We start from the raw sequence: 23,584 nt of genomic DNA on the forward strand, positions 1-23,584 counted from the left end.
TTAAAAAAATAAATAAAATAAATGTTAAATTTTTTTTTTTTTTTAAAGAAAAGGAAATACATTTTCCAGGGGCACCTGGGTGTCTCAGTCAGTTAAGCATCCAACTCTTGATTTTGGCTCAGGTCATGATCTCCAGTTCGTGGGTTCAAGCCCCATGTCAGGCTCTGTGCTGACAGCAGGGAGCCTGCTTAGGATTCTCTGCCTCCCTCTCTTTCTGCCCCTCCCCCACTAGTGTGCATGTGCTCTCTCTCTCTCTCTCTCAAAAGTAAGTAAACGTTAAAAATTTTTTCGGGGCGCCTGGGTGGCTCAGTCGGTTGAGTGTCCGACTTCGGCTCAGGTCATGATCTCACAGTCCGTGGGTTCGAGCCCCACGTCAGGCTCTGCGCTGACAGCTCAGAGCCTGGAGCCTGCTTTGGATTCTGTGTCTCCCTCTCTTTCTGCCCCTCCCCCACTCACACTCTGTCTCTCTCTCTCTCTCTCTCTCTCAAAAATAAAGATTTAAAAAAATTTTTTTAATAAAAATTTTTTTTTTTCTGGACATAGTCATTGGTCTCAGAGCAGGCCCCTCACCCAGGCCGACTGATCAGAATCTTCCCACAAGTGTTGGTTAAGATGTGGTAAGAGACTGGGTCTCTTCGTCTTGGATCACCAATCGCCAGTGGCCACCTTTCCTGCCACGTAGCCAAAGCCTGCCTGAGTCTGAAGCTAACGTAACGAGGGAAGCAGAACCAAGAGGTGGGGAAACACACAGAAGAGTGTGGTGCTTCACAGGGAAGTTTTCTGACCTCTGCTTTGGGGAGGTACATTTCTGTTGTCATGCAAAACGTGGGAGATATGAGAATAAAGTGACTTTAGAATCCCAATTACTGTGTCATAAATCCCTGAGGGCCCTTTGGTCCAAAGACACCAGCAAGGGTCCAGGGAACCAGAATGTACTGCCTGGCCTCTGGGATTGAAGACAAAGCTTCTGTCCTTCACCAGCAGGAGGGGCTGCCTCCTACTTTCCCTTTGGCCATAAGGGCTTTGAATGAGGGCCAGAGGCGGTGCAGGGTCTGGGCACCAGAATTACATAGAAAGGATCCAGGCTCAGACTCCTGCGTAGGCCCTTTTTTTTTTTTTTTTTTTTAACACTGCAGCACTTTTTCCCCACACAGTGACATGTTGCTGGGGCCTAATGTTCTCCACGTGACAGTAGAAAACTAAAATTTGTCATCTCTTAAAGAATTGAGAATTGTGTACAAAAGCATAAATTAAAAGCATGAATAAATCTACAGTTGTGAATGCAAACCATTTTCCAACTCAAGGCAATTAACAACCCTTGGTGTTCTGCCAGGAAAACATCAGGTAAGAAAGGAAAGTGGGTCCTAAGGCTCAGACCTTCCCAAACCCTGTCAGACCAGCAAGACAGAAATGACCACTGGTCCAGGACTCCTGCCAGCCTCCAGCGAAATCCTGGGACAGGCAGCTCTCAACAAATTAATACCCTGCACGGATCAAGAACTTCATGGTAGGGGTGCCCGGGTGGCTAAGTTGGTTGAGTGTCCGACTTCGGCTCAGGTCACGATCTCACCGTTCGAGTCCCTTGTCAGGATCTGTGCTGACAGTTTGGAGCCTGGAGCTGCTTTGGATTCTGTGTCTCCCTCTCTCTCAAAATTAAATAAACTTTGAAAAAAAATTAAAAGAGAAAAAAGAACCTCATGGTCTAGGGGCACCTGGGTGGTTCAGTCGGTTGAGCGTCCGACTTCGGCTCAGGTCATGATCTCACAGCTCGTGAGTTCGAGCCCCGCGTCGGGCTCTGTGCTGACCGCTCAGAGCCCGGAGCCTGCTTCAGAGGCTGTGTCTCCGTCTCTCTCTGCCCCTCCCCCACTCATGCTCTGTCTTTGTCTCTCTCTATCTCTCTCTCTCTCTCTCTCTCTCAAAAATAAATAAACATTTAAGAAAAAAAGGAAAAAGAAATTCATGGACTCGCCGATTCTCAAACCAATGGATTTCTCTTCCATAAGCAGTTTCTCCACCTCGGCCACAAAGTGACTGAGATGCATGTACCAAGGGTTTAAATCAAAGATATGTACGTGGCACTGAACATATACCAATGGAACAGTTAACCTGGACACAAGGTCAAGATCAGCAACAAGCTCTACAATCCAGCGATGATACCAGATCCAAGGACCAAAGAAGCAGCCCAGTGCCCTATAGTAATGCTCACCCACTGCACGGTGGGGACGAAGCCCCGCCAGCTCCCCACGCCTCACCCCCTCTCACAGAGGCCTTACCATGCCTGCTTCACCGTTGTCTGCGGCAGAGGTTTTGCGGACGACCTTGTTCTGTGGCCCTGTTGGAACTGTTTTGAGAAACAAAAGCCCAAGTCACTGCTGCCTGGTCTGAGTGCCAGAGGGACAGGGTGGGTGGCAACAGGTCCCCGAGCTGGCGGGTCAGGACTGGCTCAGGCCTGGGACCAGGGGAGTACACTTCCCAGCCCGAACCAAGGGATGACTTTGGGAAACAGACAATGGGAGGGCTCAGATGTCAAAGCAGCCATTCCCCTGCGTCTAACAGCACAGCAGGCTGGTGGGGGCAGGGGGAACCCCGGGAAGTGGAGCCGGCTGGCCTTCGGGCAGGGGTAGCGTCAGTGCCATCCACAAACATCAGGGATGCGGGACCTAAACGAACATTCTCTTGACGGCGGGAGGCCCACTGGGGGCCCCAGGGGACATAAGACTCTGCTGCTCCCTAAGTGCTCCCAGACTCATCAGAGGTGGAGGGGCCTTCCAGACCCCCAGCCCCTCCTTTGTGAAGATCAGGGACCAAGGCCCAGAGACAAACAGTGACCTTCATAAAGTCACACAGGAAGTCAGTGGCAAAAGCAGAAGGTGAGCCAGGCCTGGAACTCTGAACGGCCCGGTCCTATCCCCGGTCCTACAACTCCCTGCTCTGCCTGGGACTCTGGCTAAGTCACTCACTCTGAGATTCCATCTCCCGAAATGTAAAATCTTTGTCCTCCATGGGGTTGCTAGGGGATAATGCTGGGGGACGATCATGACAGTGGTAGAATGTACCACGGGGGCGCCTGGGTGGCTCAGTCGGTTAAGCCTCCGACTCCAGCTCAGGTCATGATCTCACAGTCCGTGAGTTCAAGCCCCGTGTCGGGCTCTGTGCGGACAGTGTGGAGCCTGGAGCCCACTTCCAGTTCTGTGTCTCTCCCTCTCTCTGCCCCTCCCCTGCTCACATTCTTTCTCTCTCTTTCTCAAAAATAAATAAACATTTTACAAAAATGTACGGTGCACTTGGCACGTGCCGGGCATGGCGCTGAGGGTTTCATGGGCATTAACGCGTGTTAAGCCACCCAGCAATGTCTACGGAGGGTGCGGTCACTAATCCCCATTTCACAGACGAGGACACTGAGTCCCAAAGGGGTCACACGGGGCGTGGTGGAACCCGAATTCCAACCCACACGACTTCTCCCTCAGGCCCCCCCTCGCTTTGGAGCCCGGAGCCCCGGGCCTGCTGCGCCCACAGCCAGCAGGGCGGGAGCCCGGGCTCCGGGTCAGCCTGCGGGAGGGCAAACCGTGGGGAAGAGCGAGGGGACGGCCAAGCGCCTGACCTACTGGGAGGCTGGTTTTTACGATGATGGGCTCGGGGATCTTCCAGAAGCCGTTGTCCTCATCCCAGCAGGACTCGCGCCGGATCTTCTCCAGGTTGCTGTAGTTGCAGTCGCGGCGGATGAGAGGCCGCACCTGCTCCAGGAGCTGCTGGAGGAGCATGGAGTCCCGCTCCTGCCGGCGGATGGTGGCCAGGTAATCGATCTTTTCCAGCTCGAACTCCGACTGCAGGTCCTTGATTTCCACCTCCGCCGCCCGAAGCTGAAAGCAGGGGGTGACGATCTCGAGCAGGGAAGACAGCAAGCCCTTTTATCCACCCTCGGCACCCACTGCCCGAGCCTTCAGCCGGGCACCCGTCATCTGTTCGCCGATCCGCTCGTCCACCAGCACTAAACGAACACCTACTGCGTCCACAGCTCTAAAGAAAACAGGAAAAGGACTTGCTCCTTAGCCCCCCCGCCCCATGCCAGCCCTCGGAGACGACCCCACACAAACACGTTTTATCTAGGAGCCTCTTAGAAGGCTCCACACATAACACTGCGGAGTCACCACTTCTTAAAAAGTCTCAGAGACTTGTATAAATCCTTTTCCTAAGGGGAGCAGAGCCGTAAACTCTCAGACTCAGTGCTCACGGTCAAGTTACGACGTGACACGCATTGGCTTAAGAGTCAGACCCATCCTGATTTGACCATGGATTCTAGACTTTTGTGATCTGCCCTGGTCACAGGTGACTCCCAGCTGCAACTGTAACCATGCTCTCCCTGAGCCCCAAGATTCCTGGGTGCATAGTCTGTTTCCTTAAAGAGCAGGTACAGTTCGATCAGTGAAGGAGGATGTTTCAAATTCATGGGAATGGTCATCACATGTAACCAGTTGAAAGCAGAGGCTATCTGGTAGGACACAGGTGGGCAATTAATGCTCTATTTCTTGAGGCACCTGGGTGGCTCCGTTGGTTAAGCATCTGATTCTTGATTTCTGCTCCGGCCATGATCTCACAGTTCATGGGTTCGAACCCTGCGTCAGGCTCTGCACTGGCAGTGCAGAACCTGCTTAGGATTCTCTCTCTCCCCTTCTCTCTCTCTGCCCCTCCCCTGCTCTCCACTCACACATGCTCTCTCTCTCTCTCAAAATAAATAAATAAACTTCAAAAATATATTAAATCCATGTTCCAATCCATGAACATGGGATGTCTTTCCATTTATTTAGGTATTCTTAATTTCTTTCAACAGTGTTTTCTAATTTTTGGCATATAGTTTTACCCTTCTTTTGTTACATTTATTCCTAAGTAGTTTATTCTTTTTGATGTGTTATAAATGGAATTGTTTTCTTAATTTCATTTGCAGGTTGTTCATTGAGAGTACGTAGAAATATAATTGCTTTTTGCTTATTAATCTTGTATCCTGCAACCTTGCTGAAGTATTTTTTTTTTTTAGTGGATTCCTTAGGATTTTCTACATAAGATGATGTCATCTGCACATAGAAATCCTTGTACCTATTCCCTTCCAAACTCAATGCCTTTTAAATCACTTTCTTGCCTAAGTGACCTAGCTAGAACCTTCAACCTACTGTGAAACGGAAGTGCTGACAACAGACACACTTGTCTTCTTTGTCATCTTAGGGGGAAAGCATTAAGTCTTTCACCATTGAGTATGATGTTTTCTGTGGATTTTTCATAGGTGCCCTTTATCAGAAGAAAGAAGTTTCCTTCTAGTTCTAGCTTCCTGGGTGTTTTTATCATAACAGATGTTGGTTTTTTCAAATGCTTTTTCTGCATCTACTACGATGATCATATGGGTTTTGTCTTTTATTCTATTGATATGGTATATTGCATTAATTGATTTTTGGATACCAAACTAACCTTGCATTCCTAGGATAAATCCTACTTTGGCATGATGTACAATCTTTTTACATGTTGTTGGATTTGGTTTGCTAGAATTTTGTGGAGCATTTTGTCTCTATATTTATAAGAAATATTAGTCTGTAGTTTTCTTGTTATGTCTTTGTATGGTTTTGTTATCAGGTGATATTGGGCCTATAGAATGAATTAAGAGGTGTTCCCTTCTAGTTCACATGACTTTTTAAAGATACTTTTTAAAGCCCTAGTCTTCACTTTACAAATAAAATCCAGTGAGAAGATGTAATGGGAGAGGATACCCCACAGAGGAAAGCAAATACAAGAAAATATCTAGGTGTGAAATTAACAAGATTATGTTCAAAACCTATGTGAGGAAATTTACAAAACACTCCTGAGTGACATAAAAATTGATCTGAACTAACAGGAGATATACCGTGTTCCCGGATGTGAAAATCCAACCTCATAAACATATCAATACTCTCAAGCTAATTTATAAATATAACATGATTCTGCCAAAAGTTCCACCAATTTTTTTCTTTGTTTCTCTTCATTTTTTTAAAATGTTTTCATTTATTTTTGAGACAGAGAGAGACAGAGCATGAGCAGAGAAGGGGCAGAGAGAGAGGGAGACACAGAATCTGAAGCAGGCTCCAGGCTCCGAGCTGTCAGCACAGAGCCTGACGCGGGGCTCAAACTCCCAAAGCACGAGATCATGACCTGAGTCAAAGCTGGACGCTTCACCGACTAAGCCACCCAGGCGCCCCATAAAAAGTCAATTAATTTGACAAAGTAAAACTTAAAAAAAACTTTTGCGTGGCAAAAATACCATAAAGCATAGTAAAAAGACAAATGAAATTGGAACAGAAATCTTTCTACATCACAGAGGAAGAAATTGGCGACCGACCAAGGAATATGAATATCCGTGATATAAATTACAATACTCCTGCTGTAAAGAGCTTCTACAAGCGGAGAAGGAAAGGAAGCAGCATCCTTACGGAAAAGGGGTCAAAAGACTTGGGATGAGCACTGGGTGTTGTATGGAAGCCAATTTGACAATAAATTATATCAAATACATACATACATACATACGTACATACATACATACATAAAGCGAGCCCAGTACAGAGGGGGAGAACGGCAGCCGTCCCTAAAACATAGGAAGGAATGGCTCAGCCTTGCTCAACAGTAAGCAAAAGGCACATTGCTGAGGCTGTGAGAAAGCGCACTCGTACGGACTAGTGGAAACGCAAAGGGATTCACCCTCAGGGAGGAGAAGTTGGCAAAAGCTACCAAAGTCACATATGCTTTCCTCTCCGTCCAGCTGGAGGAATCGATTCCAATGTATACCTACCCTAAATACAAAAGCAGTGTGCACAAGTTATTCACTACACAGCACTTTTCCCTGGCAAAAGATAGAAAATCCAAACGTCCATCAAGAGAGGGCTGCTGGAGGGGCGCCCGGGTGGCTCAGTCGGTTAAGTATCTCGCTTCAGCTCGGGTCATGATCTCACAGTTCGTGGGTTCGAGCCCCACACTGGGCTCTGTGCTGACAGCTCAGAGTCTGGAGCCTGTTTCAGATTGTGTGTGTGTGTGTGTGTGTGTGTGTGTGTGTGTCAAAAATACATAAACATCGTAAAAAAAAGAGAGAGAGAGAGAGAGAGGGCTGCTGGAATAAACAATGACACACCCTCACAGTGGAGCAGCACCCAGCAGTAAAAAGGAATGGCTTATTTCTAGATACCGCTGCCGAGGGACCTCCAGGATGGATCATCATGTGAAAAAGACAAGGCGGAGGAAAGCGTGTTTGTAGCTACTTTTTCGAAGAAGAGGGAGGGCATGTACATGTATGCACAGCAGATTTGTACACACACACACGTATTTGCTTATATTAAAAAACAAAAGTGGGGCGCCTGGATGACTCATTCCATTAAGCATCCGACTCTTGATTTCGGCTCAGGTCATGATCTTGCAGTCTGTGGGTTCGAGCCCCTCATCAGGCTCTGCACTGACAGCACGGAGCCTGCTTGGGATTTTCTCTCTCTCCACCTGCCCCCTCTCTCTCTGCCCCTCTCCCGCTTGTGTGCTCTCTCTCTCTCTCTGAAGAATAAATAAATTTTTTAGAAAGTTAAAAAAAAGTTCTGGATACCTGGGGATAATGACAGGGGATAAATCTGATTCTCTCCAGACAGGCCCTCCAAAACAACACACTGAGCAAGGAGAGAAAATAAAACCACCCTGAGCCCAGCCTCATGACCCAAAGACAGAACACCAGCAGCTTCGAAATAACCAGAAGTCCAGCAGACAGCTCGTGGGCCCAGCCCACAGCAAGGAGGAGCAGAAAGCACCCAGGAAAGTGTGCAAGGGGGAAGGCAGGGTGATGGAAGGCAGATAAAATCACCTCCCAAAAGAGAAAGCCCCACTCTGAGTGGGAAAATACCAATAATGGATCTGATACTGCGAAACTGATGGAAGAGACTGGAATGTGGGCTGGTCTCTGCAAGACTGAGTCTCTGCAAGTCTCTGTAGACTCAGAGACTCTTGTAGTCTCTGCAAGGCATTGCTTCTGGAGGGTGCTTAGAGATGGGAGGCCCCTGGAGGTGGAAATCAGAAGTGCTGCAGAAACAAGAGAAAATCCCAAAAGACACAGTGACCCCTCCCACAGAAACGGAGGGAGAGAGTGAGAATGAGTGGGGGAGGGGCAGAGAGCGAGGGAGAGAGAGGGTCTGAAGTGGGCTCTGCCCTGACAGTAGCGAGCCCAATGCAGGGCTTGAACTCATGAACCGTGAGATCATGACCTGAGCTGAGGTCGGGACACTTAACTGACTGAGCCACCCAGGCACCCCTGTGAATATGTTATCTTATGCGGTAGAAAGCACTTTGCAAATGGAAGTAAGGTTATTCATCTGTTGACTTTATTTTTTTTTAATTAAAAAAAATTTTTTTTTTTGGTAACATTTATTTATTATTGAGAGACAGAGAGAGACACAGCACGAGCATGGGAGGGGCACAGAGAGGAGGAGACACAGAATCGGAAGCAGGCTCCAGGCTCTGAGCTGTCAGCACAGAGCCCGACGCGGGGCTCAAACTCACAAACCGTGAGATCATGACCTGAGTCAAAGTTGGACGCTTAACCGACTGAGCCACCCAGGTGCCCCCTAAGCTGTTGACTTTAAACCAGGGAGATCACCCCGGGTCATCTGGTGAGCCCAGTGTAACCACACGGGCCTTGCAGGAGGGGAGCAGAGAGCCAGGCAGAGGACTGGCCTTAGAAGAGATGCTTTAGACAAAGGAGACAAGGGTAGAGTGAGAGAGCTGAAGTCTGGGAGGAGCTGGCCGTGGCTGTCTTTCAGGGGGGCCACGAGCTGGGAAAGGCAGGCAGCTTCTAGAAACAGAATGACCCCCAGCGGCCAGCCAGTGAGGAAATGGGAACTCAGTCCTACAACCACATAGGCTAGAATCCTGTCAACAGGTGTCCTAGAAACAGATTCTTTCCTAGCACCTCCAGAAGGAAACTGACCCTGCCAACACCTTGGCTTCAGCCTTGTGGAATTCTAAGCAGAAGAACCAGCCATGCGGGAGCTGGATCCTGACCCACAGAACTGCGAGATAATAAATTTGTGTTCTTTTAAACAACTCTCTTTGTGGGGATATGCCAGCCACCGCAGCAATAGGGGACGGCGTGTATTTAACACTGCACTTCACCATACGAACAGAAGAGTGTGCTATCGACTGAGCAAACCTAGCCAGCAGCCCAAACCTTCACCTCTGCTTCCAGCTGGTACCGAAAGTGCAGAAAACACAAGACATTGCGAAATAAACAGAAAAGAGCAGAAGCAGCTAATCAAAGTTACTATGAGAAACAGAAAATGAAAATCAAAGCATTTCAGAAGAAGAAAATTCCCCCCCAGAGCACAAGCACGCAGAACCAAAATGTAACCCAGCATCCCAACGTGCACAAAATTTCCTTAAATTCACATAGGGAAATTTCAAGTCAGCAATCCAAACACTTAAAGTGGAAATGGATGAAAAAGTGAAGAAGGTGTAAAATGAGACATTAACCAAACTCCAGAAAGAATTTTAAAAATTTAAAAATTAAAGAAAAATTACAAGATATCCTGGGAAGAACAGATTTGGCTGAAAACATAAAAAGGGTATTGAGAAAAACCATGAGGGGCGCCTGGGTGGCTCAGTCAGTTAAGGGTCCGACTTCAGCTCAGCTGACGATCTCACGGTTCATGAGTTCAAGCCCCTCATGGGGTTCTGCGCTGACAGTGTGGAGCCTGCTTGGGATTCTCTCTCTCTCTCTCTCTCTCTCTCTCTCTCCCTCCCTCCCTCCCTCCCTCTCTCTCTCAAAATAAATAAATAAACTTAAAAAAAAAAGAAAAAGAAAAAGCATGAAAATAGCCAAGAAAATTTAAAAACTACAGAGGTTCAAAGAGAAAAGCATCAGCTTCCACTTTGGCGAGATCCTTCGGTTGGTGGTGTGGGTGGGGACGAGGGTTAGCCGAGGGGGACGTGATGGGGCCCAGGGCGCCTGAGGGCGCTCCGAGGGAAGCAGGTGCCAACTCGTCCTCCTCTGCCTTGTCCTCACTCCCTGCGCTCAGTCCATTCACGTCCTTTCTGCTCCTGGAGCCACTGACATTCTCCGCACTGGCCCCCCTCTCGGCCTGGAAGCCTCTTCCTTCAGGTCACGACATACGGCAGGGCCCGGCCTTTCTTAATGCTCAGGTCCCACCTCAGAAGTCACTGCCTTTGTGAGAACCTCCCTGCCCCCCACCCAAGGTGGGCCCAGGAACTTCTGGGGTTCTCTTAATGCTCAGTTCCTTGATGAGGGTGCTGGGTTCATGGGCGCATTCACTTTGCAGAAATGAATTATGTTGCATATTTGTGATTTGTATGTTTATACTTCAATCAAAACGAAAAGAAAAAGGAGCGTGTGGGTGGCTTGGTTAGTTAAGCGTCCGACTCTTGGTTTCGGCTCAGGTCATGATCTCACGGTTTGTGAGTTCGAGCCCTGCATTGGGCTCTGTGCTGAAAATCCGGAGCCTGCTTGGGATTCTCTCTCTGCCTCTCTCTCTGCCCCTCCCTCCCTTGCTCTCTCTCTGTGTCTTAAAATAAATAAAAAACCTTTTTGCAGCAGACCTCCACAGAAACTTGGCCAGCCAGAAAGGAGGGGCAGGATATATTCAATACGCTGAATCAGAAAACCATGCAGCCAAGAATTCTTTATCCAGCAAGGCTGTCCCTCAACATAGAAGGAGAGATAAAAAGTTTCCCAGGCAAACAAAAATTAAAGGAGTTTGTGACCACTAAACCAGCCCTGCAAGAAATTTTAAGGGGGACTCTCTGAGGGGAGAAAAGATGAAAATATAAATAAATAAGTAAATAAATAAATAAATACCAAAAGCAACAAAGATTAGAAAGGACCAGAGAACACCACCAGAAACTCTAACTCTACAAGCATCACAATGGCAATAAATTCATATCTTTTAGTACTCACTCTAAACGTCAATGGACTCAATGCTCCCATCAAAAGATATAGGGTAACAGAATGGATAAGAAAACAAGATCCATCTATATGCTGTTTACAAGAGACCCACTTTAGACCTAAAGACACCTTCAGATTGAAAGTCAGGGGATGGAGAACCATCTATCATGCTAATGGTCAACAAAAGAAAGCCGGAGTAGCCATACTTCTATCAGACAATCTAGACTTCAAAATAAAGACTGTGTCAAGAGATGCAGAAGGGCATTATATCATAATCAAGGGGTCTATAGACCAAGAAGACCTACCAACTGTAAACATTTATGTGCCAAATGTGAAAGCACCCAAATATATAAATCAATTAATCACAAACATAAAGAAACTCATCGATAGTAATACCATAATAGCAGGGCACTTCAACACCCCACTCACAGCAATGGACAGATCATCTAAGCAGAAAATCAACAAGGAAACAATGGCTTTGAATGACACACTGGACCAGATGGACTTAACAGATATATTCAGAACATTTCATCCTAAAGCAGCAGAATATACATTCTTCTCCAATGCACATGGAACGTTCTCCAGAATAGACCACATACTGGGATACAAATCAGCCCTCAGCAAGCACAAAAAGGTCGAGATCATACTGTGCATATTTTCAGACCACAATGCTATGAAACTGGAAATCAACCACAACAAAAAAATTGAAAAGGTAACAAATACTTGGAGACTGAAGAACATCCTACTAATGAATGAAGTTAAAGAGGAAATTAAAAAGTATATGGAAGCCAATGAAAATGATAACACCACAACCCAAAACCTCTGGGACGCAGCAAAGGCAGTCATAAGAGGAAAGTATATAGCACCAGGCCTTCCTAAAGAAGGAAGAAAGATCTCAGATACACAACCTAACCTTACGCCTTAACGAGCTGGAAAAAGAACAGCAAATAAAACCCAAAACCAGCAGAAGACAGGAAATAATAAAGATTACAGCAGAAATTAATGCTATCGAAACCAAAAAAACAATAGAACAGATCAATGAAACGAGAAGTTGGCTCTTTGAAAGAATTAACAAAATTGATAAACCACTAGCCAGTCTGATCAAAAAGAAAAAGGAAAGGACCCAAATAAATAAAATCAAGAATGAAACAGGAGAGATCACAACCAACACAGCACAAATAAAAACAGTAATAAGAGAATATTATGAACAATTATATGCCAATAAAATGGGCAATCTGGAAGAAATAGACAAATTCCTAGAAACATATACACTACCAAAACTGAAACAGGAAGAAATAGAAAATTTGAACAGACCCATAACCAGTAAGGAAATCGAATTCATAATCAAAAATCTTCCAAAAAACAAGAGTCCAGGGCCAGATGGCTTTCCAGGGGAATTCTACCAAACATTCAAGGAAGAGTTAACACCTATTCTCTTGAAGCTGTTCCAAAAAATAGAAAAGGAAGGGAAACTTTCAAACTCATTCTATGAAGCCAGCATTACCTTGATTCCAAAACCAGACAGAGACTCCACGAAAAAGAACTATAGACCAATTTCCTTGATGAACATGGATGCAAAAATCCTCAACAAGATATTAGCCAACCGGATCCAACAATACATTAAAAAAAAATTATTCACCACGACCAAGTGGGGTTTACGCCTGGGACACAGGGCTGGTTCAATATCCGCAAAACAATTAATGTGATTCATCACATCAATAAAAGAAAGGACAAGAACCATATGATCCTCTCGATAGATGCAGAGAAAGCATGTGACAAGATATAGCATCCTTTCTTGATAAAAATCCTCAAGAAAGTAGGATAGAAGGATCATACCTTGAGATCATAAAAGCCATAGATGAACGACCCAACACTAATATCCTCCTCAATGGGGAAAAACTGAGAGCTTTCCCCCTAAGGTCAGGAAGAAGACAGAGATGTCCACTCTCGCCACTGTTATCCAACATAGTATTGGAAGTCTTAGCCTCTGCAATCAGACAACACAAAGAAATAAAAGGCATCCAAATTGGCCAGGAGGAGGTCAAACTTTCACTCTTCGCAGATGACATGATACTCTATATGGAAAACCCTAAAGATTCCACCAAAAAACTGCTTGAATTGATTCATGAATTCGGCAAAGTTGCAGGATATAAAATCAATGCACAGAAATCGGCTGCATTCCTATACACCAACAATGAAGTGACAAAAAGAGAAATCAAGTAATCGATCCCATTTACAATTGCACCAAAAACCATAAAATACCTAGGAATAAATCTAACCAAAGAGGTGAAAAATCTATACACTGAAAACTATAGAAAGCTTATGGAAGAAATTGAAGAAGACACAAAAAAATGGAAAAAGATTCCATGCTCCTGGATAGGAAGAACAAATATTGTTAAAATGTCTATACTACCCTTAAAAAAAAGAAGGTGGGGAGGCGCCTGGGTGGCTCAGTCAGTTAAGCATCCGGCTTCCGACTTCGGCTCAGGTCATGATCTCACAGCCAGTGAGTTCGGGTCCCGCACTGAATTCTGTGCTATCAGCTCAGAGCCTGGAGCCTGCTTCAGATTCTGTGTCTCCCTCTCTCTCTGCTCCTCCCCCACTCACGCTCCCTCTCTCTCTGTCTCAAAGATGAATAAATGTTAAAAAAAATTTTTTTTAAATGTTGATACTACCCAAAGCAATCTACATATTCAATGCAATCCCTATCAAAATAACACTAGCATTCTTCACAGAGCTAGAACAAATAATCCAAACATTTGCATGGAACCAGAAAAAGCCCCAAATAGCCAAAGCAATCTTGAAAAAGAAAACCAAAGCAGGAGGCATCACAATCCCAGACTTCAAGCTATACTACAAAGCTGTAATCATCAAGACAGTATGGTACTGGCACAAGAACAAACACTCAGATCAATGGAACAGAATAGAGAACCCAGAAATGGACCCACAAGTGTATAGCCAACTAATCTTTGACAAAGCAGGAAAGAATATCCAGTGGAGTAAAGACAGTCTCTTCAGCAAATGGTGCTGGGAAAACTGGACAGCGACATGCAGAAGAATGAACCTGGACCACTTTCTTACACCAGACACAAAAATAAACTCAAAATGGATGAAAGACCTAAACGTAAGACAGGAAGCCATCAAAATCCTCGAGGAGAAAGCAGGCAAAAACCTCTTTGATCTTGGCCGCAGCAACTTCTTACTCAACACGTCTCCGGAGGCAAGGAAAACAAAAGCAAAAATGAACTACTGGGACCTCATCAAAATAAAAAGCTTCTGCACAGCGAAGGAAACAATCAGCAAAGCTAAAAGGCAAAAGACGGAATGGGAGAAGATATTTGCAAATGACATATCAGATAAAGGGTTAGTATTCAAAATCTATAAAGAACTTATCAAACTCAACACCCCAAAAACAAATAATCCAGTGAAGAAATGGGCAAAAGACATGAATAGACACTTCTCAAAAGAAGACATCCAGATGGCCAACCGACACATGAAAAAATGGTCAACATCACTCATCATCAGGGAAATACAAATCAAAACCACAATGAGATACCACCTTACACCTGTCAGAATGGCTAACATGAACAACCCAGGCAACAACAGATGTTGGCGAGGATGTGGAGAGAGAGGATCTCTTTTGCATTGTTGGTGGCAATGCAAGCTGGTGCAGCCACTCTGGAAAACAGTCTGGAGGTTTCTCGAAAAACTAAAAATAGAACTACCCTACGACCCAGCAATTGCACTACTAGGCATTTATCCAAGGGATACAGGTACGCTGTTTTGAAGGGGCACATGCACCCCCATGTTTATAGCAGCGCTATCAACAATAGCCAAAGTATGGAAAGACCCCAAACGTCCGTCGATGGATGAATGGATAAAGAAGATGTGGTATATACATACAATGGAGTATTACTCGGCAATCAAAAAGAATGAAAAGTTGCCATTTGCAACCACGTGGATGGAACTGGAGGGCATTATGCTAAGTGAAATTAGTCAGTCAGAGAAAGACAAAAATCATATGACTTCACTCGTATGAGGACTTTAAGAGACAAAACAGATGAGCATAAGGGAAGGGAAGCAAAAATAATACAAAAACAGGGAGGGGGACAAAACAGAAGAGACTCATAAATATGGAGAACAAACTGAGGGTTACTGGAGGGGTTGTGGGAGGAGGGATGGGCTAAATGGGGAAGGGGCATTAAGGAATCTACTCCTGAAATCATTGTTGCAGTATATGCTAACTAATTTGGGTATAAATTTTTAAAAAATTAAATTAAAAAATAAAAATAAATAAGCAAATAAATAAATAAATAAAACCTTTAAAAAATGAAGAAATAAAAATAAAGCCACTCTCCCCTAGTATTCTCTTCACGGCACTCCCACCGGCTGGCACTGTCCTCTGGTTTCTCTGCTGTGCTCTGTGTCATACACGCCCTCCCAGCACAGACACGTCTGTAGCTGTGACTGCTTCCAAGGCAGGCCCGGAACTATGAACGCCCGCGGGCGGGGTGGGGCGGGCAGGGCTGGGGCCTCACCTTCCTCTGTATCTTCTCCAGCAGCTTGCTCTTGGCGCGCACCTCCTCCTGGATGGAGTCGTAGACGTTGAGCAGCACCCAGTCCCCGCCGTCCTCATCCGAGTTCTGCAAGGCTGCCACCAGCTGCCTTTTGCGCTCGTCCGCATACCGCTTCCTCCGCTTGTGCCTCTCCTTCAGGTCCTTGTTCTTGGCCTGCTCCCCGCCGACCACCTGCTGCTCCAACAGCTGCAAACTGCCGGGCACAGAGAAGAAAGCACACGTGACGGTATCTGGCCATCGCCGCGCCCTTGCTGTCCAGCGGGACATCTCAGAGTCCATGCAACAACCCGTCGCACAGATGGACGCAGGTTCAGAGAGGCCAAGCCTCTGGCCAGGGTCAGAACCAGGGGTCCAAGCAGGTCTGCCCAAGTCCAAGCCCGTGCGCTCAACTGCACGACAGGACGGACGAGAATCTCCCTGCGGATCCAGAGCCAACCCACCCGCCACCCGCCAGGGGCCTCCCAGGGCCCATGGTTTTCCCCCAGTACAGCAGGCTCGCAGCCGTGCGCCCCGGCGACCTGCACGATTAGAGTAGCCCTGAGATGGGAACAACATTCAGCGCGTCTGGGCAGGCGCTTCATCATCTCCCTCTGCGGCCCCCCAACCAACTCATTCCAGCGTCACTCGCTGCTTGTCCTCCCAACAGCCAGGCTGTCCCCTGCGCTGCACTTTCGTGCTGCCTGGGGCTGTGCCCTGTATCCCAAAGGCCACCCTGAGGCATCTGTCCTGCAAACCTCACTCAGGTGTAGGTGAGCAAAACTACTCGAAGAAACAGAAGAAGCCTTCCCTGACCATCCTCCAGACCACACCCTGAACACCGTCACATGTGCTGAGTGTTCCCTTGGTGCCCAAAGCTGGGTCTCTGCAGGCAGTGTCTCCTTGGACCCTCGTGACGAGCTTCTCAAGAAGCCGAGGCACAGGGAGGCTTAAAGTTGGCCCCAGGAGGTAGTGGGAGGTAGTGGTGGAGGCGGACGGGAACCAAGGCAGGCGACTGCACAACCACTTGCTTTTCTTTGCTACAGAAGCTGGCCCTCCCTGGGCCTGGGTATCTGCCTCCCCCTGGACCGTGAGCCCCTTGAAAGCCAAGTCAGCAGCTCGTTCTTCCTTGCGCCTGGTGCCCAGCACGTAGTTGCTGTTCAGTTCACGTCTGAACTGTGGCCTGTGGGATGGAGTTTGCCACCACTAGGAGGAGGCTGAGCCCCTGACCATGGTGCTGACTTTGTCACAGAGGTGGGCCTGACATTATTCACATTCACGGAAGTGAGAACCAAGGCTCGGAAATGTTAAGTGATTTGCACGGAGGGAAGAAAGCCCAGCTCCCCAGGCGGCAGTGGCTGAGGGCGTTTGGGGTGGCCAGTCCTAGGTGTGACATCGGGAGGGCACTGGAGGCTCGCTGGGAGCTGAGGAAAGCCTGCATCATCCTGCCCTGGGGTTCCTGAAACCTGATAGCCAGGCCCTGCGGATGCCAGGCAGACAACAGTCCCCTCCCTTCCTCCTGGAACAGGTGCCTGATGGAGTCTGGTGGCGCCCGTGCGGCTCCCCGAGCAGAGCCCTGCCCGCCCCGCCGATCAGCACCATCCCTGCCCCTCTGCTCCTGGACAGAGGATTGGGGCGTGTCCGGCCTCGGTCAGGAGGGGATCTGGATGGGGGCTCAGTGAAGACTCTCTGGGCACCCCCGCCCCCATGCCCAGGACATAGCTCCGTCCTGCTCCGCCACAGGGTCCCGCCAGCCCCAAGCACCAGCACTTACCGGGCAAGCACCTGCTGCTGGTCCACGGCGGGCAGCAGGTCGTCGGTCAGCACCGCCAACTCCATGCCCACACTGTCCCTTCTCACGCTCGTCATGACCAGCGAGGGCTGAGGCTGAGCCTCCAAGGCCCCCCAGGCCTCAGCCTCGGCCCCTACGCCAGGCTCTGCTGCCGACACCACCTCCTCGGCCATTTCTGGACCCTGGTCAACCTCCTGAGCGCAAAGAGAAACCAAAGTGGAGGCAGAGAAGCCGGCCCCTGGACACCGGCTCACAGCGGCCTCAATCCCAGATGGTGGCGTCTGGGTCCCTCGCGATCTGGGATGGATCGCTTCTGGTTTGGAGGCACCCAGTTGTACAAAAATGCGCCCAGTTGGGTTCCTACTGCCACCATTTCTTCCAACACCCCGAAACAGTCTTGCTCTTCTGCCCCTGAAGACCCAGGCTCTCCACGGCAGCCAGGCAGTTTTCTCCAAATATGTACCAATCCCAGCCCTTTCCCGAAGAGAACCTTTTACAGATTCGCAGTGCGTTTGCAGTTAAATCCTGCTTACATAGCCTTCAGGCCTCCAGTGCCTCTCCCTGCCTCACCCCCACCCCCGCCCGCCTCTCTCCACCCCTCACCCTGCTGCTTCTCTGGCCTCATTTTCCCATTGCTGAGAAAGTCGAGATGTTCCCAGCCACAGGACTTTGGCACAGGCCATCCCCCCTGGCTTGATGCTCTGCTCTGGCCCCTTCCTCCTGCTCGGGTCCCATCTCAATGTCACCTTACAGCCAGGGCTCCCCTAGCCACCCCGTGTCCCATCTGCTGAGAACCTGAAGTGTGCCAGCTCCTACCCAGTGATCCTGTCCAGAGGCTGGCAGATAGTTTTCTCTCTCCACACAAGTGGGCAGACTTAAAGCCTTCCCCTCACTCCCTGTGGCCTTTTGTGCTTCCTTAAGCAGAAGAGAAAAGGGTGGGGTCTGAGAGCAGCAGTGTTCAAAACGGGACCCGGGCAGTCCCTGCCAGTGCCTGGGGGACCCACGCCCCTGCCCTCAGCACACACTGGGCCTCTGTGCTCTAGATGGGCTTCTGAGGCCAAGGAGAGTCAGAAAGCTGCTAAGCAGTGGCCTCTTAACCACATCAATAATAAGAGATAGGATGGTTCCTCCATTTGTACACCGCTTTGCAACAGGCCATCCCTGATAAGCTGGGGGAGGGCTGGGGTCATTGTCTCTGTTTTGTGGTTGAGGACACTGAGGCCCAGAGTGTCACAGGAAGACCCAGGCTCCTGGGATTCCTCCCCCCACCTGAGGGTCGGCCCAGCGAGGAACTCACAGTCTTGAGCAGGAGGTAGTCAGCTGTCTCAGCTTCAGACCTAATGTCACCATGCCTGGGCCCCAGCAGATCCGTCAGGGAGGGGTGCTTGCAGGAGGATGGGGAGTGGCGGGGGGTGGGGGCGGAGGGACAGTGGGCCAGAATCAACCTCAGCTCCCTGACCTCCCCTTTAGTGCCCCACACCCCCAGCCCCAGGCCTCATCAAGCCACCAGCTCCCCCTGCCTGTCACCGCTGAGGGGATGGGTGGGGAGCAGGGGCGAGGAGATGAGAGAACAGGGAAGAGAAACGGGGAGGGAGTATGCTCCCCTGTGCTCCCTGCTTGCAATACTTCGGGTGAAACACGCGTCAGCATCCCCATTTTACAGAAGGGGAAACCAAGGCCCAGAAAGGTGACTGCCCAAGGCCACACAACTAAGTGAGCGGTAGGGCCGGGATTTAACCCGGGTCTGTCTGACTCAAAGGCCTGCGCTCTTTACACACACACACGCACACGTGCACACGCATGTACATGCACATGCAGGCAAGGAAAGGAAAGGAAAAGGAAAAGAACAAAGGAAAGGAAAAAGACCAAAAGGGGGAGAAGAGGAAAGGAATCTAAAACATCACAGCGGGTGGAAAGGGGACAGGATGGAAGAGTGGCCCCACCAGATCCCCGGGGGGTCCCCGACCGGTAGCTGCCTTCCCGCAGACCCCAGCCTGCCAGAGCACGAGGGCGGCCAAGGCCTCCTCCAGCTCCTTTGGGCCTGGAAACAGCGTAACCATGGCAACTCAGCAAATCCCCCAAATAGGTGTCCCTCCCTCAGCAGAACGGGCGCCCACCTGGCAAAGCCTCCTGCCTCCCTCCCCCCCTCCCCTACCGGCTTACAGAGCATGAGACAGAGCTTCTCCCTTCCTGGACCCCTGAACACTGGTGCCCACGAGCCACCACCAAGCCAGAGCCACCGCAGCGGTGGCAACGGGGGGCCAGGGCCCCGGAGGTTAGACATCTGCCTGTGCCCAGCGACCTGTGTGCCCCCAGCTGAGCTCTGCCCGCTGAGTTTCTGCCCGGCAGCCTGGGTGACATCAGCTACCTGTGCGGGGACCTTGGGTAGGTCTGCCAGGGGCACCTCGGCTGCCACCACGGCGGAGGACAGCCTGGCCAGCTTGGCTTCCACCTCGGCAAACGGGTCGTGCAGGCCTGGTAACAGCTCCAGGGCGATCCGCTGTGGTTCCTCTTCCTCAGGGACGCACCCCTCCTGCAGCAGGGGCCCAGCGGCCTCCTGGCTGAGATACTCGTCTGGGGAATATCTGCCCTTGGCCTCCACCTCGGGCATGAAGAACTCCAGGTCGGAGGGCTCCCGAGGCCCCAGGAAGGCCTCGGACACGGAGGTTTCCTCGAGTGCGAAAGACTTGTCAGACCCCAGAGACACGTCAGACTTGGAGGTCTCCGCCTCGGGCAGCTCCTCGAAGCTGGGAGAAACCTCAGTCCTGGAGACGTGCTCGCCGGGCAGAGTGCGCGGCAGGGAGTAGACCTCGGGTTTCACGGCCGTCTCGTAGTGGAAAGTGGGTGAGTCCTCAGACATGTTGGCAAACTCAGCCCTGGACATGCCCTGGGCCTTGAGGACCTCCGCCTTCAGGACAGCCTCTGCAAATGGAGACTCCCTTTAGTTTCTTCCAGAGTAGGATGAGGGGCCCCTGGGAGCCGGCCCACGCACACCATCTCTAAGGGACGGGCTTAACAGAGCCTCCCGGGCCCCCAAGTCCTGGCCTCCCATCTCTATCAGAACTCACACCCCATTTCCTTCACCTCTTCCAGGAAGTCTTCCCTGACTGGCACCATGAGCTGTCCATTCTCTGACCTCCCCAGCCACTAGGTGCTGGGCTCTTACCACCCTGCCTTGGAACCGCTCTTATCACATAAGGTGACTGCCCTGTGGGTCTATTGCTGAGAGCTCCTGATCGGCGAGCAGACTTCACACACGAGACCCCGAGGGGCCCCTGCAGGGGCACCCGGCTCAGGGCTCTCGTCCACAGGATACACTAGACCCGTGGGAGTTCAGTGAACACTGTGGATGAAGGGCAGAGCGAATAAAATCACTCAGAAGCCTAACGTTCAAAGCGGACTGGAGGAGCGCTCTGAAGGACAGAAAATGCTAGAACCTGCCCTTCCCCTCTCCTCTGGGTCTGCCAGCCTGCACGAGACTGCAGTCACACAAGCCTCCTCAGTGCTCCCAGCCCACGGGCACTACACCCACCCACTCCTCTGTCGCTGTGTCCTGATGCTCCCCAAGCCTCAGTTTGCACCCTGGCAACGTGAGGATTCAGTGCATCCTAACTCACTGAGGGGGCACCTGGCACCCAGTAATGCCCCATAAATGGTCCCCACGATTGGCCAATATTGTCATCAATACAAGAAGGATTTTACAGTATTTGGGGGCGTCCTAGGAGGTCTGAGTTGCCTGGTGGCACAGGTATTTGAATGATAGTGGTAGGGTGGAACATTCTAGAATGTCAAAAAGACAACGAAAATCTTTAGCAAGGCGCAAGTTCTCACTAGTCACGGAGCCCTTATTTTGGGGTGTGTTTGCTTGGATAACAGACAGGCTCAAAAGGGAGAGGAGACTAGAAAAATACAGACACCGGGGGAAGGAACTCACCCGTGAAACACGGGTGATAAGTCAACCCAGCCTGAGGCCAAGGCGTCCCAGATGCAACGCTGCGTGGGTGAGAACACTGCCTGGGTTCCAATCCTGACGCCACTTTACCAGCTGTGTAACCATGGACAATTTACTTACCCTCTCTGTGCCTCAGTTTCCTCACCTATAAAGCGAGGATAATTGTGGTTCCTACCTGGCTGGGCTGTGGTGAGGAGTACCCAGCACTGAGCCCAGTGTGTAGAAAGTGCTCTACAAATGTCAGTTAGTAAAATGGGGAGAGGAGCCAGCTGGCCACCCACCTGTCTCCTTTCGCAGGTTTTCCTCCAGCTCGGACAGCTTCACGTCATACGAGTTGCGCATGGCAGTGATGTCCTCCTCCAGCCGGGCCCTGGACTCCTGCTCCGCCTCGTAGTCGGCCCTAAGCCGGGCCAGGCGCTCCTCGTACTCCTGGGAGTGGGGGGCAATATGGGGGGGGGGGTGCCGCGTCACATCAGGGGGTCAAAACGCAGCCTTCCGTGTTTCTGTCATTCAAACAGCCCAGGAAATACCGATAAGCCACAAGAACGGAGTTAAAATGGCCTACACGACCCTGGGGTGATTACTGGCTGGTGAAAACCCTTCTGAACTTCACTCTCCATTTTTAACAGGCCAATTATCTAAGATTTGGCTGTAATCTATCTTTCCACAAAGCAATATATCATGAAGGCCTGTGCAGGTCAATAAATACGTTTTAGCCAAATAGCTCTCAAGCTATCGAGCACGAAACACATTTTTATTTCTCTGCTTCTCCCTCCATCTTTGCTGTCACCGTCAGCTCTGGTCCAAAGAGCCTCCCAGCCCATCCCCCCCCTCCACTCTTGCCCCTGCCCCAAAACTTTCTCCACATGGCACCCTCATTCCCGTCTGTTAGGCCAGGTTTCAACGGCTTCCTATGTTAGAGGACAAAAGCTTCTCCATTTGACCCCAGTCCCCAGTGATCTGGGCCATCTGCCCCTTGACTAGACCTCATTTTTGCCACATTGGGCACACGGGCCACTGTCCATTCCTAGACAGCCCCAGCCCCACATCCTTCGTGCCTCAGGGCCTTTGCCCTTGCTCCCCCACCCCCAGCAAGCTGTTCCTTCAGACCTCAACTCAGTAACACCTCCTCCCAGAGGCCCTCCCTGACCACCCTGTCACTTCACTGATTTCTTCTTGGCATGGGTCATGAGCCTCCCGTGGTTCTCTCCATTTAGTCGAGTACAGGTTTATCGTCCAGCTCCCCTGCCACACAGCAAGCACTCTCCCCTCAGCGCCTAGCACAGAGGAGGGGCTCGGTGGCTAACCCTTGAACCAGCAAGTGCATGGAGCAGACTGCTGGCCGGTAACCAGACTACTCACTTGCTCATGCACATCTCCCACAGGCAGGGCTGGGGGTTATGAGCCAATGACAGTACATGACCTTGGGGGTCACGGAGCCACTAGGGGAGAGAGAGCTCCTGTGCCGTGCCCACCTGGCCAGGACCCTTCCAGAATCACAGAACAAGCACAGAATTCTACAACAGTACAGACACTATGACGTGGGCTCTCGGGGAGGAGGGACAGAAGGGGACAGGGGATCGTTAAACCGTGACTGCGCGTTCTATGCCACATCTGAGATGCGTTTGAGCCTCAGGGCAGCACACAGGGTTCTGGAGGCCCGGGGAGGTTCCATGGCCTGCCCAGAACCACGCAGCTCTCTGGCGGGGTGGCCACGAGGAGACCTCCTACACCCCGTCCGCTTTCTCAGCTTCCCCTGCCCTTGCCCCCAGCTTCCCCCTGGGCCCCACGCGAGACTCGGCCCTCGGCAAGCACCCCTGGCTCCCTCGCCCAGCCCCCTCCACGGCTCCCTCCTAGCACGGCCCTGGCCCCAGTGAAACCCAGGCCCCAGCCTGGTCACACCTACACACCGGTAACCCCTGGCTGGAGACGCAGGTGTATGTGTGCACACGCGTGCACACGCCCACACACCCATGCCTACGCACACACACACATGCACGCACACACATCTACATGCACGAGCACACGTGTGCACGTGCGGGCACACACAGGCACACATACGGCAGTACCAACTTCTAGTCCCAGTTGTAAATGTGTGACCCCGAACCACAGAGGACCGCTGAGGTGGCCTGGTGCCCCTCCTGGGTCCTTCCGCTCTCTGACCGCGGCAGCCCTCCACCCCTTCCTCTCTTGAGAACAGGGAAGCATGCCCTCGCTTCCCAGCCCACAGCTTCCTGTCATCTGCAGATGGCGCGTCCATCCGAAGCCAAGCCGCCCACTCGGTGACTTTGCTCTTTCAATCCCCACCTCCCTCCTGCACCGCAGACTTCTCTCTCGGTGTGAGG

At 50.3% G+C, this 23,584-nt stretch overlaps 1 protein-coding gene across 9 annotated transcripts in view; it reads right to left on the minus strand.

Moving 5' to 3' along the window:
• Nucleotides 1-23,584, minus strand: part of KIF17 (kinesin family member 17) — a 47,656-nt gene that overhangs the window by 2,732 nt on the left and 21,340 nt on the right. For 2 of the 9 annotated variants that reach the window (XM_042996410.1, XM_042996413.1), the window contains exons 7-14: nucleotides 21,521-21,668; nucleotides 19,656-20,209; nucleotides 18,585-18,671; nucleotides 18,104-18,202; nucleotides 17,270-17,481; nucleotides 15,481-15,712; nucleotides 3,602-3,860; nucleotides 2,274-2,341 (exon numbers count right to left, since the gene is read on the minus strand). In XM_042996410.1, coding sequence (XP_042852344.1) covers nucleotides 2,274-2,341; nucleotides 3,602-3,860; nucleotides 15,481-15,712; nucleotides 17,270-17,481; nucleotides 18,104-18,202; nucleotides 18,585-18,671; nucleotides 19,656-20,209; nucleotides 21,521-21,668 — 1,659 coding nt within the window. Of the gene's footprint in view, nucleotides 1-2,273; nucleotides 2,345-3,601; nucleotides 3,861-15,480; nucleotides 15,713-16,009; nucleotides 16,679-17,269; nucleotides 17,482-18,103; nucleotides 18,203-18,584; nucleotides 18,672-19,655; nucleotides 20,210-21,520; nucleotides 21,669-23,584 lie in introns of those variants that run through there. The other 7 variants (XM_042996409.1, XM_042996411.1, XM_042996417.1 and 4 more) reach the window with 6 other exon arrangements.

Source organism: Panthera tigris, chromosome C1 (genome assembly GCF_018350195.1).
Source record: "Panthera tigris isolate Pti1 chromosome C1, P.tigris_Pti1_mat1.1, whole genome shotgun sequence".
NCBI lineage: Eukaryota > Metazoa > Chordata > Mammalia > Carnivora > Felidae > Panthera > Panthera tigris.